The 20472-nt window shown below is 43.1% G+C and overlaps 1 protein-coding gene across 1 annotated transcript in view; it reads right to left on the bottom strand.

Annotated features, from left to right (window-relative positions):
• The window catches only part of GALNT2 (polypeptide N-acetylgalactosaminyltransferase 2), a 690029-nt gene that overhangs the window by 215738 nt on the left and 453819 nt on the right, over positions 1-20472 (bottom strand). The window contains exon 8 of the mRNA XM_078649088.1: positions 15697-15784. Coding sequence (XP_078505214.1) covers positions 15697-15784 — 88 coding nt within the window. The remainder of the gene's footprint in view (positions 1-15696; positions 15785-20472) is intronic.

Below are 20472 nucleotides of genomic sequence, written 5' to 3'. Positions count from 1 at the left end.
TTATTTCAGGGGCATGTAACCCTCTTGGTAGACATACCTGCTGCTCGGTGGAACCGGCAGAGAGAGGCTGTACTGGCATGAACTGCACCTGTTGAACCTGGTGGATAGTAAAGAAGGGCTGTGCCTGATGTGACCTGCTCATGAGAAAGCGGTTTCCGGAGTCCAGTCAAAGCAAAGAGACACCAAGAGTCTGTTGACTGACCTCCTGTTCACAGCATAGAGACACACCAGCTGAGAAGCCTGCTGGAGCAACTTGGCAGCCCAGAATCTTCAAACAACTGCAGTGTAACACCAGAGACCAGGATCCGATGCTCAAAGTTGCACCAAAGTTCGCTGAGCCCAAGAGAATCAGGAGTGCGGCTTCTCTGAGTTATAGCTCAGAGAAGAATTTTGCTTGACCCCAATATCAGGGGAATAGTAGCCCAGTGGCACTGAGAGGACTTTAAGGGACGTTGAACATGTGACCAGGAACTTTGAGGAACTGAGGAGTAGCCGCAGAAAGACCCACAACGACCACATAGCATCCACAGTATCCTTGAGCATCTTTAGCATCCTTTATTCCTTGCATCATGCCCACTTCCATAGGACTCCTTCAAAGGGGATAAACTACCCAGAGACTGCTTGATCTATGGAGGTAACTAAGTCTAAGGACCTGACTGACTCCCTGCTGGAGTTTAAAACCTGAAGTGCCGGCAATACAACTAGTCCAACCTTTGGGTGAAAAAGATTGAATTTGCCAATGGTTGTTTGCGGTTGAGTGGAATACTTTGATTTATTATACCTTGTAAATGTGATATCTCTGGAACCCTCCGGTGGATATTTTTCGTTGTGGTGACTAAAAATACAGTCTATTGTTCTAAATTGGTGTTGGATGTCTTGAGTATCTTGTCAATTTCTTCAATTGTTTTGGTGCTGTTTATATTCTTTACACTTGTTCCTTTGTGAAAGCCTTGCTTCTCAGTCACAGCTACCCAGGGTTGAGCTAAAGGTTGGAAAAGCGAAACCCACTGGTCCTAATGGGGTTGGTAAGTGTATTAACTGCGAGGTTGCACAGCCACACCATAAAATACCCCCCATTTTCTCACAAACACCTTACCACTACCCAAGAGACATCACAAATAGATTTCTATAGACCCAGTTCCTTTCAAAATAAAGGCCTATAAATTATTAATCAAGGTGTATTGGTTCTGTGTCCAAGTATCTTATCATCTGAAGGCAAATGATTAGTTTGTTAAATATATACTCCGTATACAAGCAATATTCACTGTGTGAAACATGAGGGAGCTAAGCTTTTCAACCATTTCACTACAATTTTCCATTTAGCAGTAAGGAAAATCAAACAATATTCTACTTTTCTTAGATTTGCATTAGTAAACCCCAGAAGTTATCAAAAGTGGAGATAGCTGGATTAGCACGTCATTCACTTTAGAGAAGAACCGGAATTCAAATAGAGTGATCTAGTGGTTAATTAAAGTCCTATTCATAAAATCTGCATCCAAAGCACCACGCTTTCAATAAAGGTCTGTAGTGTTGGGAAACTATGAAGCACTTGTAGGAGATGTAAAATATTCACAGAAAAAACCTTTAAAATTAGCACATTATAGGCACAAGCCTTACAAACGGACTTTACCTACTGAAATATTTATCCTTACATCTGACAGTTCCATTGCAACATAATTCCATTCCTTTGATTTATGGTGCACTGAAATGTTAATGGTGGCATTGGCAGCAAGAAATCAATGCTGTCATCTCCCTTACACAAAATCACTGTAGCTATACCTCTATATTAAAGTTATTCACTAGCAGGAACTAAGTTACTACTAGACTTCCACTATGCTCGTCTAAGGGTGTGTTTGCCCACTGGTCCAGTGACGCCAACAGGGAAAGGAATAATGAACTAGTTACTTACCTTTGGTAATGCTTTTTGGGGTGGAGACTTTAACTGCAAATTCCTCACCGTAGAATATTTCCCAGGTGTCAGACTGGATCCGCACAATCTTGAGCAGTACCTCTGCGCACCGGTAGGTGGCGTCATTTGGCTTTGTGTCAGCATAGACTGCATCAGAAGTGACATTGTGGTGCCTATATAGGTACCACCCCTCCGAGCTTTCGTGACTAGTTCAACTCCAAAAACACAGAGCCACCTAAAAACATTACTGTGTGGACCAGTGAGCAGTGACTAAAGGTATTTTTGGGGAAAAAGAGACCTTTCCGCAGAGCAGGGTGGATAGGAGGGTCGGCGAAGAATCTGTGGTTAGTAGTGTCTCTATCAGAAAAAGCGTTACCAATGGTAAGTAACCTGTCATTCTGATATAGACTTCTAACCGCAGATTGCTCACCTTAGAATAAATACCCAAGCAACACCTTTCCAGAGGGGGTCTACAAACTGGCTTACACCAAAAACTCCTGGAGGACCAAACAGGCAAAATACCCAGTCTATCAGACATGACTGCCCAAGTAATAGTGCCTTGTGAACGTATGTAGGGACAACCATGTGGCAGCTTGGCAGATATCCAGGACAGGTAATCCCCGTTCTAATGCAGTAATGGTGGCTTTGGCCCTGGTGGAGTAAGCCCACAAGCACTCACGAGGTTGCTTCTTCACTAGTGCGCAGTAGATTTCTGCACATCCTTGCTGTTCTTCGCTACAGTTAACCCAATGGAGAGCTGATCATCCACCTGATGGTCCTTGATGCAGTGTAGGATGAGGGAGCCTTTTTGGGTCCAAATGAAGAAGTCTCTCCTCCTCTGACTAATGAGGCAGAGTGCAGATAGCAGGTAGACTAATGCTCTCGCCATTGTGAATGGGGTGACCACCTTTGAAAGGAAACGGCATACATTCAAAGGACCATTCTGTCAGGGAAGAAGTTGGAGGATAGAAGTAGGACCGACAGCACCTGAAACTCCCTGACTCTTCTGGTTGATGTAATGGCCACCTGGGGGTGTTTTATAAAAATGCCCGCTGGGGGGGGGACGTTTGCACCCAAGTTGTGTAACCCCAGGGCACTTTGGAATTACAGAAGAGGCCAGAGAGGCTTGTGCATCCCCTTCTGTAATACTGAAAGCGCTGGGGCACATACAGTGCCAGCACTTCCTCAAGAGGGTGTTCCCTCATTTGCATGGGGGTGTGGCCCCATGCAAATGAGGTAACGTCTCAAATTGATCTCTAATCCCCTTTAACAGTGCTGGCGGGGGCCGCCTACACTGTGAAAATACGGATCGGCTTCAAAACAGCTGCTCTGTTTTTCACTTGCCATGTGCTGCGCTCAGGGCTGCGTGAATTCATGGCTGCCCTGGGTGCAGTGCATTCACCCGGATATGGTGCATTTTACTTGATTGTTTTAAAAGATTGACCCAGCGCACTCAATGAAAATGCGCTGTATATATAATACGGCCCTAAGAAAGCTGTTTTCTGAGTTAGGCGCTGCAGAGGGCAGCTATGCAGGGGCTTGAAGGGAGAAAACATGAGAAAAGTAAGGACCAAATTAAGGTCACGTTGGGGCATCACAATAGGAGTAGACGGGAGAAAGTATTGCAAACCTTTAAAAAACCAAGTCACAACAGGTGACTCAAATAGGGCGAATTAATCTGGAGGCCACAAGAAAGTCAAAATAGCTGACAAATAACCTTTAACAACACCAGGAAAAGTTGCAGAAATGACGTCCACATGGGGTGAGGAACACCAGGCCACCAACTTATCCTAACAGCAGGAGTAGACTGTTTTAGTTGATAGAGGCCTGCCTGCCACAAGGACATCACAAACTTCAGCGGGAAAGTAAAAAACCCTTGATTGTCCCCACTAAATCGCTATGCATGAAGGTGAAGCGTGAGCAGATTCGGTTGCTGGATCCTGCCCTGTTGTTGCAATGAGAGACCCTCCTGACAGGGCAGACTGACCGCTGGACTGATGCTCAAGTTCACAGATTTTAGGTATTATACTCTCCATGGCCAATCCGGAGTCACTCAGATGACTTGGGTCAGGTGGGTCCTGATTTTTTTTAAGAGCTCGCAGCAGGATTAGTATTGGCGGAAAGACATACTGGAGCCACGCGTCCTACTCAAGGCGGAACCCATCTCCAAGCGAGAGCTCTTTGGAAACTCCAGCGTTTAGAAGTGCTGACACTGCACGTTCTCGGTGGTGGCAAACAGATCTAAGCAATGTTCTCCCCACACTCAGAAGAGACCCTTCACCACCTCCAGATGTAGATGCTATTCCGGATATGCGAGACAACAACAGCTGAGCTTGTCCGCCCTGGCTTTCAGAGGACCCGTCAGGTGCTGTATGACCAGGAAAATGTTTTGATGTTCCAGCCTTGTTCAGAGGAACAATGGCTTCTGTGACAGTGTCCACAACCCCATCCACCCTGTGTGTTGCAGTACCACATCGCTGTGGCGTTGTTCATGAAACAAACACAAGGAGATGATGGACGGAGAGCTGAAACTTTCCAGACACTCACCCCCAGTCACAGATCTGGGTTGAATCCATCATCGTTCTTTAGCTCACTTTGCCACCCCAGTTCAGACACAGCTATATGCAAATCAGTCTTGACCCTGTGCCTCATGGGAACAGTCCAGCCCGAACTGCTAAGCCATGTCTTCGCTGGACTGGAAACAAGCATCCTGGGACCGGTTTCGGGCTAACAGCCCTCATCAGCCAGGCTAGCTTGAATCCAGTGGCAAAGTGAGCAAGAGACCCACGTCTGGGCATACCCTGCCAACTTAGGGCGAACAAAGCAAACGCAAGGAGATGATGGATGGAGAGCTGAAAGTTTTCAGACACTCACCCCCAGTCACAGATCTGGGTTGAATCCATCATCGTTCTTTAGCTCACTTTGCCACCCAGTTCAGACACAGCTATATGCAAATCAGTCTTTTTAGTTAAAATCTTTTGATTGCATTTTCTGCAACAAAGGATAAACAGTACATATGCATAGACGTACAGTGTTAAAATAAAAAAATATACGGATAGAGCGGGGGGAGATAGAAGTCACTGTAGGATTTGAATTGGGAGCCAAGCTGGTCTATTGACCTTTGGAGATAACCAACAGCAATCAACCACTATAAATTGTTCATATCATTAGATTCATGTTGCATTAGGTCATAACAATAGTACATCACAATAATCATGAATACATATTGACAACGTTATGGTACCCACTGTCTACATATTGACTATGATGAGGCGGTAATTGGAGCACCAATAACGGAGGTGATGTGTAGGTTCTAAATTGGTTCTAAATTGGATACAAATCCTACATGTTAGAATAAAAAAGTGCAAGGACCCTGTGTGGGCAGAGAGGCTATCGGGATAGAGGATGTGTCATAATGTAAATTGGCTGTGAAAGAGAATGTCTTTAACTGCTTCAGCGCTACCGCGTTTACCTGCTGTGCGCTGAAAAAGTAGTAAATGGCTTGTTTGTGACAAAGCCAGCTCGTCATGAGCGCAGGGCAGGTAACGCCCATGACGAGCTGGCTTTGTCATTAGCGTCGAAGTGGTTAAGAGAGTATAGCACTTTCCTGAGTTAATTGTTTACGGTGGCTTGGAGCTAAGAGGTTTGGTATCCAACGAGTCCCAAATTGGTCTATAATAGGAGCACCAGGGAGAGAGTTGTAGTGTCACGTTATCAGCACCTCTAAGGAAGATGATCCACTCTTGCCACATTCGGAAGGAAATAGCCTTAAAGTTCTTCCAATTATATAGTATCAGTTTGCAAGCTAGTGTAAGCATTAGGTCTATTAGATGGCGCTCACCATAGATTTTCAGCTGATTGATAGGAGTGAGCCCTATTTTAAAGGGTCTGGAAGGTGTCCAGTATGTTCTGTTGATGATCATATATTTAGTTTGTGATAGTGTTGGTGATATGTTATTAGAAAAAGGAGATGTGTTAATGTGTTCCCAGTCAAACACCACATTTCTAGTGTTTAATTCCGATTCCCATTTTACTTAGTTGCGTGAGAGAGATTTGTTTATGTTTGGTGACAAAAGTTTATATATGCCCAAGACAATATGGCCAGGTCTAGTTAAGCGGTCTATAAAGTTAGGTAGGGCTGGAGCTATCGCCTTTAGGGATTTTTTTTTAGAGATCTGAACTTTGAGTTGCAGAAGTTTGTAAAAATCCAATTTTGTCAAATTGAATTGATTCTGTAGTACTGAGAACGGTAATGGTGATGAGCCTAGGTATAAATCTTCCAGTAGATTAATTCCACTATTCGACCAATTTGACCAGAATATTGGGGCGTCATCAATCTTGATACTGGGGTTGTTCCACAAGGAAATAAGATTGGCGTTTTGTAATTTCACATCTGATTGTGTATCTAAGCGGAGGAGGGCATTTGTTTGTGTTTTGTATAATGTTCTTTGAGTGTTGTAGGTGTCTTGTATGCATAGATGCCATAGCTGCGAGAGGCGCATTCTTAATGAGAGATCTTTCTATGGCTAGCATAGACGGTTCGTATACTGGATTGTTGATGAACCAATTGGCCCCCTGTTTGCATAGGTAAGCAATTTGATAATTCCTGAAGTTAGCCAAGCCCATTACACCTTTATTTTTTAATAATTTAAGCTTCTTCAGTGAGATTCGTGGCTTCTTTCCTTGTCACAGGAAATTATTAAAGGATTTATCCAATGTGTCATCAGATAACATCATTGGTAAAACTACTGAGATAGTTGACTAATGTAGTGAACATCATTTTTAGTGTTTATGCTCTACCCCACCAAGAGAGGAATTTAGGTGACCACGAGTCGAGAAGTGAGCTATATTTTTTCATGTAAGGTTTTCTCGTTGGTATGTAGAGTGGTTATCAGGTCGTTTGTGATTTCTATCCCTAAATATTTGTTGCATACTGTTGCCAAGCTAGACCGGATGAACCTAAGATGTTCCTCTTGCCACAATGATTGATAAGCTTAATTTCCGATTTATCTTTATTGAGAGTATCCTGACACATCCGAGAATTGTTGGATTGACCTCATTAGAGCTGAGATAAGAGGAGGAGCATTGTCTATGACAATAAACACGTCGTCCGCGTACGCAGCCAGTTTGATCTAGTGTTGTCAATGGTGATCCCTGTGATGTCCTGATTTTCTTTAATTTGCTGGAGAAAGGGCTCCAGTGCAAGGAGAAAGAGGGCAGCCCTGCCTGGTACCTTGCTTTAGATTGAAGGAGGTGGAAAGTATACCACCCGCTCTGACTCTTGCACTTGGTTTGTAATACAAGGCCATAATCATTCTAACCAGGTTGTCCCCTAGATTAAATTTCTCTAACATTGCACGTAGATATCTCCACTAAGGGGACTTCCTGCACCTTGCATCTAGTCCTGCTGCAGTGTTATAATATTCTTGGAAAAAGAACAATTGATGGACAGAATGCAGAACAATGGCATACATTCACCCCAGTGTTTTTTTAAGGCTGGCAGCATTACCCATACCCCCTCCCACCTACCTCCTTCACAGACCTCCAGACACACATCACTAGCTTTCTTTGGGCAGGGAGAATTCCCAGAGTCTCCTTTTCAAAGTGCAGTTTTTCTCTGTAAGAGGCGAGAATGGACTGGGCGGATGTGCAGCTTTATTACTGGCCATCCCAACTAGCCAATATCAATGATTGGGTCAGGGAGGTTAGGGGCGCTCCTGCTCATGGGCAAGAGTTAGATTTGCCCCACATTTATGGCACCCTCACACTGTTGTATAAATCTCCTCCTCGCCCCCACCACTGTTACAAGTATACAGTGTTGCATCATAAAAAGTGGTTCAGCACCGTCACCAGGGTTCTCCCCTGTGGTAGGGGACACAGCTGTTAGAGATGGCAGGCTTAGAGGGGTTCTGCGGTTGGGACCAAATCAGAATCTCCACACTGGAGGATGTTTGGTGGGGACAAGCATAGGAGTTCCTTCCAGGAGTTGGGGGTCTGAGTTTCACCTCCATTCCTCCAACTTCTATTGCTACTTTATCATGCCATGGAAGGTTATAAGGAGCAGCTATATGTGTTCTGTGAGTACTATCCGTTAGAGTGCAAATTAACAACAGATTCCGTAGGACAGGGAGGTATTTCATAAATGTATAAATCGATGGCCACCAATACCCCTAACAAGCCAGAGGGTGAAGTCAGAGGCAGATGCGGATGCCCTCGATGAGGAGGAATGGATGAAGTCTAAGAGGGCATCCAGACAACTGGTAATCTCCATGAGCTTTCGCCTAAAACAATTCAAATACCTACACCGAACTTATTACTCTCCTGCTTGGCTGTGGCGATGGGGTGAGCCAAGGGCCACGGGTGTGGCCTCAGCCCACATCCCTCCTATCATGTGATCTGGGAATGTCCAGAGGTGCATACTTACCAGGAAGAGGTTAACAAACTTATTGGAACTTGGTGCTTGGAAGACAACTTACCCTGGACCCCCAAGCTCACGTGTCCCCAAAGAATATATGGCCCTGAAGAAGACCTTCCATACAACCACCACCAAATATATGTCATATATATGTAACGTAAAAAGACATGTTTCTTTGCTTATGGGCTGTTTATGTGTAAGTTATGTTGTCATATACTGTTAGTTATTGTTTGAATCATAAATCTTTCTTAATGATCCAGGCAGGATTCAGAAGGAATACGTCCACTATGGACCAAATTTTCCGGCTGATCCTACTGTACTGGAAGACGGTAAAGGTAGAGGGTGGCAGCCTCTACATGGTCTTTGTGGACCTCCGGTCCGCGTTTGACCTAGTTCCTAGGGAGAAACTGTGGGCTGTCCTTCAGGATCTGGGCCTTCCGCATCAGATTTTAAAGCTACTCATGAGATTACATGAGGGGACTTACGCCCAGGTCCGCTGTGGCAAGAACGGGACGCTGTCACCAATGTTCCCCGTTGGCAGGGGGGTGAGACAGGGCTGTGTCTTAGCACCGACCCTGTTCTGCCTGTACGTCAACGTGGTAATCTCACATCTGGACGGCGTCCCTGACAATGACGCACCAAGGCTGGCTGGTAGGAGGGTGCCGGCGATTATGTTCGCAGACGACACCCTCCTACTCTCCAAATCTCCTATGGGGATTCAGAGGATATTGGAGGGGCTTGGGGACTTTTGTTGGAACAGAGGCCTTGAGATCAACGCCGACAAGACAAAATTCATGATTTTTAACCCGCCAGGGTCCACTCGCGCAAATCCATCATTGGGCGATGTATGTCTGGAAAGGGTTACGACCTTCCAGTACCTGGGCGTTACAATTCATGAAAATTTGTCATGGGGTCCGCAAAAGGCAAAATCCCACATGACACTTTCCCAGTTGTCGGGTGCCATCTCAAAGGTTTCCAACTCTTCAACCTTTAGGCCAGTGAGTCCTGCTCTGGAGGTCTATAAGACGCAAGCAAGGGCAGCTGCACTCTACGGGGGGTGAGCTTTGGGGACACTGTGCTGCCCCTGAAATGACTAAACTTTAGTCTAAATTTGTAAGGCGAATATTATCACTTCCTCAGAGTACACCATTAACACCACTGAGGTTAGATTTGGGACTGACGCCCATTGCAAACGAGCTAACAGTAAAGCCCCTAAGGTGCTGGCATAGATTATGGACTACACCAGATCTTTTAAACTAAAGGGACGAACTTAAACAGATCCTCAGCTTTAACTGTGTAGGCAAAATCCCCTAGCTTGCGTTCATTAAGCGTGAACGTTTAAGTATTGGACTCCAATCTATGTGGGAAGATCCAGAAAGGGCCTGTGGTCGGGTATCACGAAAAATGTTTACTAAGGGCAAAAACTGGAACTCCTAATTGCGGATCCTAATGCAGGTATCCTTACTAATTCCTTTTTAGAATTCAAAAATTCTTATTATTTTGAGGACTTCATGGATGTTGTCTTCCCAATTTTAGCGCGTAAACTTTTTATCCAATGGCGACATGGCACTTTACCCCTCAAGGCCGTCACAAGTAAGTCGACTGCCTCTTCTAATAAAGTCTTGCCCGGGCTGCAGCGGTGACATAGAAGATGAACTTCATGTTGTCTTCTTTTGTCCAGCATACACCAAACCAAGAAAATACTGGTTGATACCATTGTGGAGAAATCTGGGTTTTAAACATTGCTTGAATGCTTTTAGGATTTTTAAAACAAGTACATTGAGCCCTATTGTGTTTGCACTATCTAAATTTCTGCTAGCTATGTGGTGCAAGCGGCGTAAATTAATTGATATTGATTGCTAGCCTTAATACCGAGAAATGAGTGCTCTGAATTTGACATTTTTAAAAAAAATTTGAAGAAAGGGTATTTTTGCCTGTACACAAATATTGCCATGTGTATATAAATGAATTTTAAATGTTACCTCTTTTTATATATCTTCCCTGACTGACCCCCTTTTACCTTTGTGTTATATATTGTACTCTTTTATGGCCAAATTGGCCGAAATAAAGAATTTTTGAACTTGAACTTAATGATTTGTATATTGTCACAGTGAAGTATGTCATCGATTTATGGTATTGTAAAGTGTGTAAATCGTTTACATGTTCATGTGAAAGTATGATACAGAATCCTTAAAAAAACAACAAGAAAGATAACGAGTCACACAAAGGCCCAGCGTAGGAGTATGTATTGCATAAGTTGGGGATTTACTTAAGAATTTAGCTACGGGGATTCATACTTTTTGCGAACAATTGCACCAGTATAAGAAAAAGTTCATTAGTAGAACCGGAGTAGGGAGACTCGTGCAGATCCCGGCTCTACAATCGATGGTAATTGATGGTCTGGAAGGCATTCCATTGCAGAGACGTTATTTCGATTCCAGCCTCCACAGTCCGCAACAGAATCACTCCCCTTAGGAGCCCCAATAATATGGAACCTGGCACGTTTCATTCTCAAATGAGCTACAGAGTGGAGTACTGCACATGCTGGGTATGATTGGATCCACATTCAAAAGATTAAAGCCTACAAGTTAACACGCAGTATCACACATGAACACATTTAGAGTGCAACAAACACCATTTGCACGTTCGTCTGGGCAACTCAAAAACTATATACAAAATATCTAGTTCGCCGGTGGTAAGAGGATTCAGAAATCTACCTGACCTGTACAAATCACATACACTTGTTCATTTTGCTGCCATGCACGGAGGAGACACATTCATGGCAGTGTTCTCATTACAAAGCAGCCTCTCTTTTTATGCCAGGGCTCATATTACATTAAGGTAAGGATTCTAGGAAGGGTGCACCTTTCTGCAAACTGGCAGGCAGGGTTGCAAGTAGGAAGGAAGTGGTAGTGCCAGGTTAGGAATGCTCTGTGTGTCTGTTCACATCCTCAAATTTACTTGCAAATCTGCACCAGTGAAAGGACATATACCAGCAGGTGCACTTCTGTGACTTGCTTTAAAAATGTAGCCCATAATTACTTTTTTAGTTGCCTATAATCGTTTTATGAGGATTCTCTTTTTTGTAAAAATATTGACAGCCATCAAATACATTTTATTACTACGGTGACTCGGATATATAGTATCTAAAGTTCCACAATAATTTATTAAAAAAACATTTTTTTTCATGCTCCAAATGTGTGGGTGTACACTTTATTTTTTAAAATAACTAGTCATCAATTTTGCCTTAACGCCACTACTTGTATATGCATGTTACCAGGGAGCATTGCAGGTAACGTCAAATTGTTACATTTTGCAAGTTTTTATACTAAACCACTGCCAAGGTTGCAAGCCTAGTTCACAATCCATTGCATTACCTTCGAGTGCTTGCTGTAATAGCACATACTTTAGTACTAATAAATCATGCATACATCGAGTGGACAAAATTAAGGTGAAACCATGTTACTCTTGAGTCTAGACAAGGGTGATAGGAGTTCTACATCCCTGCCATTAGGAATGAAAAATGATAGTACGGTATATGGGACAAGTTAATCGGTTGGTTCCTGTTGGCAACTGCACGTGTGCTTTACCAGAGACAAGCTTGGAGGCTGATGCCGTAGTGGTGTGGGACTGGGAACCCGATTGTGGTTTGCATGATATCCATCATCGGGATCTAAAAGACTGGAAAGACTTCAGTGGAGGAAGGTGGTCCTGTCACTGTCTGTAGGCCAAACATCTGTAGTGGCCTTGGAAGGGCCAAAACTGATGAAGTAGCTGTCTGGAATGTTGAAAGACCCAGAGTGTGTGCCATGACCCGGCTTTCCTTAGAGCGCTCTAGGGCAGATTCAGATTTTTTGCCAAAAAGGCAGGATCCACCGAAAGGCAATTCCATAACGGGTTCCTGCATATCAACAGAAATGCCTGTGGATCTCATACATGGCTGGCAACAGAACACTTCACTGTGCCCTCTGCTTACCCCAAACAAACCGTAGTGTCTCGCCAAACCTGAATCATGTATTTGGCTGCATCCTGACCATCGTAAATGATTTGAGCCAGAGAGGCCCTAAACTGTTCTGGGACTGCCAGCAAGATCTTGTTGACCATATCTCAGAGGGCATGTGTACATCATCCTAATAGGCAACTTGTGCTGACTGTCCTTAAAGCTAGGATGGTCGAAGAAACATTACTTCCCCAAATGCTTCAATTTGGTTTGCCTCCCTGTCTAGGAGCAGGGAAAGGGGAAGCAGGATGATAGCTGTTGGTTGTAGGAAATTAACTGGGGTTTACTTGCTAGTGGAAGCCTGGACTATCAGACTCTCCAGAGTAGGATACTGAGTCAAAAAAATGTGAGTCGCTCTGCAACAGTCTGTGGTGGGAAACAACCATTACAATGAGGTCATGACCACGCATGGCCATTACACCACATCCTTTACAATGAACATGCCTTTACTATGAAATCAGGCATGCATGGTAAAAGCATGTTTGCTGTAAAAGATGCATGGAAATGGTAATGGACCACGATGTACAGCAGGGGACACAGCAGCTGCGATAGGGTTGGAGGAAGGGTTTTAGCGTTTCAGGGCTGAGCAGAGGATTGCGGCCGGCGCAGTTTTAGTGCCCAGGTCCAGGAAAAGGGCAGTTTTAGGGTTCGGGCAGGGGAGTGCAGCAGTGGGCAGTTTTAGGACTTAGGGCCAGAAAAAGGGGCAGTTTTAGGGTTCAGGGCGAGGCAGGGGAAGGTTTTAGGGCTCTGGGCTAGGTAAATGCATATGCCTTGCCTCTCTCTCTCCCCGTATTCTGTCAGTAGATGGAAGTCTGTTCACATTACATATTTACCGCTGTGAGCGGATCACGTGGGGATGAATACCTTAAAACTAGAATTCTCATTCTGAAATGAACAAAACTCAACTTTCCAGTGCGCACCAACTTCATGCATGCCATTACCAAGAATATGTCTTTATCACGCATGCCAAACTTTGACCACCTATATATACGCCCTTACCAACCATGCCTTTACAGCAAGCTTTTGTGGTATAGGCATTCATTGTAAAAATGTTCATACAAAATGAATGTGTGGCAATGACACATGCTTTGTACTAACAGCGTTGTAAAGGCATGCGTGGAATTGCATGAGTGGTTCCGTCATACAACCGTCTGTGGCATCTGGTTACCTGCCTGTTCACTGGATGGCAAGAGCAAGGTTTTGAACAGGTGCCCATCATAAATCTGGCAGGGCTATTTTGAATGTCAGCAAGTGATCAGAGGAAGCCTGCCCAGGTTCTGTGGCTCCCCTAATCACTATGCAAAGAAAACACTTTCATCTGTTAGAGGCCCTGGCGGGAGATTGGTGGATTTATCAAGCCCACTGGCCTCGTATAAGATCATATATGGGGCAAATCATTCCCATCATCTTCGTTGTCATCTTTTAGTGCAAGCAAACTCTGATCAGAGTCAGAACTGAAAAGTTAGTGGAGCAACCGAGGGGGAACTGGATGTGTCAGAACAAATTTGAACACGTACAGGGCTGATAGGAGTTTGGCTCAGGTCAGACATCGGCAAAGGGTTCTGATGTCGACGTCAAAAGAACCAGTGCATGCTGTGGGGTGGGAGAGGATGAGGGGGCGTAACTTGAGGCAGGTTCAAGAGGCATAGATGGTGCCAAGGGCAACTTGATGATGACAACTCAACTGGAGGCCCCTGCTGAATCCTTGGGTTCAAGGCTGCACCAGAGGGAACTGAAACTGTACGAAACATGTGCACCATGGCCTCTCTAAAGACTTCAATCAGTTGTGGTGTCACCGAGGACCAAAAGAACTCGGGGAGCATCAGGACCAATTGTGAAAACGGCTTGTCAGTCAGAAATCAGGAGCAAGACAGAGCAACACTTTCATGCCTTCACTACTTCTCAGAAGATAGAGAGTGGTGGGATGGGGATGATTTTTGCTTAGCCTTCTTGAGTTTTCCCTTATATTGATCAACTTACCAAACAACCTCAACCATGAAGTACCTGTTGAGGGACCAGCGTTGAGAGCGGAACAGGTCAATGCACTTTACTTTAATCGGAAGGACTTGCATGGCTTTTTCCAAAGTTCAACAACGTATAGTGTTGCTTCACCGTCCTAAATAACCTTGGCATTTGTGAAGGTACATTCTTCACACATCTTGGAGTCATGCCAGAGGCCAAACACCAAAGGCACACCTTGTGCGGGTCCGTCACAGACCTCTGTTTCTGAGAGTAATACCATGGCTGAACCCAGTAGTTTTAGGTGGGCACCTTGTTCCGTTTCACATAATATTTCAGTGTTTCTAGGGGATAAAATGGTCAAATGATGAAAAAAGGGAGCGAAGTTCAGGATCTGTGTTCGAAGATGAGAAAAGAAAGGAACTGGCATCAGTGTGCAGGGGTGGCTCTTATATGCAGCTCCCCTCTATCACTTTAAAGGGGAACTTCAGAGAGTTACCTACTGGTGCGCAGAGCACTGTTGTGAAAGTTTCTGGATCCAGTCTGGAGCCTGGGGATATTGTAAAGTTGAAGAAGCCATCCATTAGAAGTATGAATGAGAATGAAAGGTTATCGTGAACCTCCAATACTTGTGTACTCAAAATCTAGCCAGTGTAAACTGAAATATCAATTTGACAAGGAAAGAAAAATATAGTATGCCCTCCAAAAAAAGAAATAATATTGTTGCAAAAGCACATTCTACTGGTTGAGTAGTTTGACAGTTAATTAGGCATGGGCATATTTCCGTGACCTAGAACCATGAACAGCTTTCTGTTGGATTAAACCAAGTAGAGGTAAATTGTTAAACTGAATTAAAAGGTTCCATTGTACAGTTCTATCAGGCAGACATTTTTTGAATCGATAATGCATCATTCAATTAAGTAATACATAACTGTAAAAGCAGAAGTTGATAACCCCTGCAAAAAATGGAAAATAGTTCATATGGATTCCCCATGTGGTTCTTTATACCTATGCTAATGTAAATCTTTAAAAAGATGCTGGAAGACAGTACTCCTGGGTGGCTCATTTAAATGTTCTCTAACAAAGGCTTTTCAAACATAAAACGTTGGCAAGACAGTGATGGAGCGACATGCTGTAACAAAACGGTATATTTATATTCACAAGTTGATGACACTAACCAAAATTATATATATATATTGGTGAAAGAATATGGAACGCACACCACAAACATTTCTTGACAGATAAAGCATATACGAGTTCTATTTAAAGAAAATAAACCTGTACGCACAAATGTATTCCACAAATGTGGAAAAATAAGTATGCAGATATAAAATACAAGAATTTGTGCTTCGGTTTTTTGTCATATATTTATTGAACTTTATATGCAAACTATGGTCAAGTAGAGGTACTTACCGCCCTTTAAATCAGCTGAGGCTCCCACATACTGAAAGTTGTCCATGTTAATTACATCTATTATGGGAGACACAACTCTGGTCCTATCCTAAAGTAAAAATTAGAAAACAATAGAACATTACGGTTTTAAGCTAACAAATAGAGGAGAAAAAAAGAACAGTTAGTATCGTCCAGTGTGCAGGATAAATTGATCACTCACAAGTGGCACACACTGTAGTTGATGTGTGACACACAATCTTAGCATTGGATTAAATCTAAAATTCGTATTTCTCGACATGCGTTCCGTTCTGCCTATGGCTTATGTTATTCCTCTTATTTGTGTGCAACTATCCACAAGCCATGCAGGATTATCGGCAACAATTTATGCACAGTGCACACATTGTGTGAGGTAAATTCTACTTTTGTAGAGAAAATCAATAAATGGCTTTTCAAAAGCTGCTTTCTTTAGATCTCATTTATGACTAATTGACCCCTTTGCTTAGAAAAATGTAAAGATTAGGGAGTTAAGTTAAAAATTGAAAAAAAAAAACAGAATTTCAAAATTCTAAGGAAAGCCCAGTGCCCAGGCCCACTGAATGCCAGGGTCATTTATATCTATCTAAAAATGTCATCATGGCCTCTGCTCACTCGACACTTTCCTTAGAATTATAATCATTGGATGGTTCACAAATTCCCCAGAAATGAAGTAGGCCCACTAGCCACAATAAAGCAGACATGGATAAAGACCGAATACGATGTCTCTATGGGTTACTTTTTCAGTTGACAGACTCACTGAGAAGGGGGATCCTCCCCCAAAAGCCACCTGACTGGACTTTACTCAGAGTGGCATGTTGCCTGTAAATTCAATCAAAGGCAATTTTTCTAGGGTTGAGAGCATCTTGCAGCTATGACCATGATTTCATGCTACGATACATTTAGATGCATACAGCAGAATGCCCAGAGTTAAAGCACAAGAGTTATATATATTACTGGGATGGTGCATGCTAAAAAGAGGGTACAATCAAATGAGGCTCCTGTCAGCCCAAATAAAGGAAGATTGGTAAAGGGAATACTATGGTAGAACGGAAATCAGACACAGATTAGGGTGTCAATGGAATGTTGGAAAGCAATCAGTTTTGGGAATGGGGTAAGAAACAAACCACTGGTGATATAGTGTTGGAGTCACTTCATCAGAAAAGATACTAGACTTCACCATTGAAGCTGCATTTAAAACCTTTCTGATTTTCGACTCCTCTTATTGTGAAGCGAAAAAACATAACTGTACAGAATGTCACTTGGTTTAGAAATAGATCTGTAGATGGTGCCTTTAAGAAGCATTGAATTGATCACCATGCAGGGACGTATGTTAGATTTGCGGAGTTGCAAACTGTTACCTCACTACAGACCTAGTGCTAAGCATCTCTAACTTCTGTTGATATTATTGTTAATAATTGCAGAGTGCATTTTGTGAGACCCTCAAGAAAGATGGCTTATGGGCATGCACTGAAACATTACTGATACTGTGGATAAGGCCATTCTTTATCCTTTTAAGCTGTCAACGTAGAATCAAGTTGAGAGCTTAGAAGGATTTCAAGTCAGTTTGACGAACACTCTTTAAAATTGTTTATTCTTTACACGTTCGGATTGTTCAACCCAATGCTTCACTTCATTAAAGAAAAACGTACTTTAAAATGCACAGAAAACTCAATACTACACAAGACAGGCAACAGATACGAATGCTTCACTGGAGTGGAGCAACTGTATCCAGCAGCCAGTCCCTCCTTCCCACTCGCACGATCCTTCTCCTCGGCTCAAGCTCTTTCTGGCAGGTATCGGGAACAGATGCAGGCTAGCATTTCCTACTAGCCCTTGTGCTCAGTTCACTTAGCAGTCCACAGGTGCTAATGTCTCACCACAGCCAAGTTTGTCATTCCTTGTTGCACTCCCAGTGAGGACCCACAGCACACATCTGGTTCACTTTCACGTCAGCCTGCTGAAAGTGCTCCTGCCTTCTGGGCAGTAGGTAGCAGTGGAGGCTGCCACCCAGAGTCTGTGCAGATGTGTGAGGTTCCAGATTCGTCGCAGGTCTCCAGCTGGTGACAAGAATGTGTCTGGGCTCAGTTGAGATGGAGATTTGGGCATCATGCGTCAACAATCAAGGGCTGCATGATAACACCATGGAACATTGTTATTGCAGTGACGCAGTCCACTCTGGAAGATTTTGTTTTTTCAGTGGCATGGTCTTCTTGGGTACAGTTAGTTGTCGCAGTTGCACAGTTCGGTGTTGAACGGGCAGAGACCCCTTGCACACACATTGCATATACTACAGTTCCCGATTGGAACTTCTCATCCAGAGAGACTTCGCTCCCTCGACAATCGACATAACCTGTAGTGTTGGTAGGCTCCTTCCCTCAGTATTAAGGTTTGGCGTCTATAACCCTTCATTGCCCTCACTAGTACAATAACACTCTGTGGTAACACAGCCGATTGTAGTTCAAATAGGCTGCATAGTTACATTCACATAAGAAAGAACTGATACAGGTCAAGTCTATCACCCAGCACTGTACCAGTCCACAGCAACAAACCACACATCATCTACTGACCGGGATGGAATAGTTGACGAGATCTGCCACATACCACTGGCCACAGGAGAACTCTAATTTAGTCCACCACTGCAAGTCCCAACTAACTACATGGTATGACTTCTTCTTGACATTTCACCACGACATTTATATAAAGCATGATTGTAATGAAGCCCATACCTGCAGATGCGAGGACCAGCTTTCCCTCTACCCTATGGCTGCTCAGAAACATAAAATAACAAAAATCTCAGAATGGACCACCCACCGTGGTATCAAACCTAGTGGACTATGATAATTAAAAACACCTGAAAGGGAACACGCATAGCTGATCAAAGCTGCAAGCTAAAGATAAACCACAAACTGCAGATCCTTATCTCCCACATCTTTCTCCATCAAACTGCTAAGCGATGCGTCCCATAACACAATAGACGTCCACCAGTGGTCATCAAACACAACATGAACCAGTTCCCACATAGGATCAAAACAAAGCAACTCCATTCCAACCACAGACTCTTCAAAGAGTCCAGCATGAAACCCATGTGTTTCTTAATTTAAACAGGGGTATAAGGCACTACATATAGTTACAATAACCCCAATGAAGGTTTCTTTACATTTTGAAATGGTTGGAATATTAACCGGATGTTTATGCTTGCCATCTACCTAGAGAAGTTAAAACTTGGGGCTAATCACTTACCAGCAGGTAAGGCATTATCGAAAGAAAATTTAAAGCACATGCTTCTAGAAAAAAACAATAAAACTATACTAAAGACTGTATCCTCGCTACATGTCACTCCCAAAAATGCACTGTTTTATGTTTTTCACTTAAATTCTTGATTTTACAATGAATTAATTTCTGATATTTGTAGTGAGAAAACCTGTAAATAAATCAATTGAATTCCGTCAGTTTGAAGGTCTTTAATTGGAACTGCTAGAGACTGAAGCAAAAACTGATTTAAACTCTTTTAGTAAGTTCATTAACCAGACATCCGAACCATGCTTCAGAGGGGGTTACTCGTTAAATAATACTCTGTAATTTTTTTCACTGAAAAATCTCTACCAATTAGATTCTGTGTGTGCGTGCTTGGTAGTGATTGTATTTAAAATACTAAAACCAAATATTTTGTGTAGGTAGGGGCAGGAGGAACTTGCAGAGTTTCACTACACGGAATTCCACGAAGTTACATGAAAACTCCACAAGACTCCACGGAGTTCCGCCAATCATCTGAAAATATGAATGTTGTGCTGCAATTTAGCAGCAGTAGCATGAGCAGAGCTTGAAACATAGCACAAACTGCATCAAGCGGTTCAGGCTCTCGCAGGGCATGAAACCTGTATTAAATTGAAACAGCTTGTTCTTTTAACAGGAAAGCCTTCCCAATTACACAGCTCAACTTGAAGAGGTAGAATAAATGAGTTTAGTAATTACATGTTTTGTTTTTTGCAGGTCATGAAAGTGGTCACCTTGGGAATCTGCCACAGCGATTCGACAACGGAATTTTGCTTAGTAAGAGTAAAAGTCGATATGGGGTGGTTTACACGTGGCTAGGGCACCCAAGAGCACATGCCTCCACTGGCTACCTAACTACATATACATCTCCCGGCAAGGAGCAGATATACCTAACAGGGACACTCGTAAGCATCATTGGTTTAGCCCTGTGGTCTCAGATGACAAACACACAACTTGCATATATTCTGGGCACCCCTAGTGAGGCTCTGCCCGGCGATAGAAACCTCAGATCTATATGAAAAGTAATTATGTTATTGAATGCAGAGTAATGCCATACCAAAGTCAGATTTTGTGCTATATACATGTTAACGGACAAAAAGTCCAGTGATTGGTTGAGCTTCTACTCCTGAGTGAGTGCACCACAAAGATGAACAAAGTCAATTTTACAACAACCAAGGAACTTGGTTAGCAACCAGAAAAGACATGAAAGAAGAGTCGAAATAGATGCTGTCTTTCTTCCTACCATAATAACTGGGGTAATTTTGTATCTTGATTAGGATGCCTTTTCTATTAAATATTTTTACAAAACAAGAGCAACCCAAATATCCATGTGAACCTGGGTATCAAAGTACAACTTAAACAAGCGTTCACATGGAACTCAAATCTGTGCTAATCAATAAGAAAGTAGATTAAATGTCATGAATTAATCAGAAGAGAACCAGCTACAGTTAGATTTATAATACATAGAATACAACAGTATAGACAGAC

This window comes from Lissotriton helveticus, chromosome 6, assembly GCF_964261635.1.
Source record: "Lissotriton helveticus chromosome 6, aLisHel1.1, whole genome shotgun sequence".
NCBI classification, from domain to species: Eukaryota; Metazoa; Chordata; class Amphibia; order Caudata; family Salamandridae; genus Lissotriton; species Lissotriton helveticus.
Note: the sequence above shows the minus strand (reverse complement) of the source record. Positions and strands in the feature narration are given on the sequence as shown.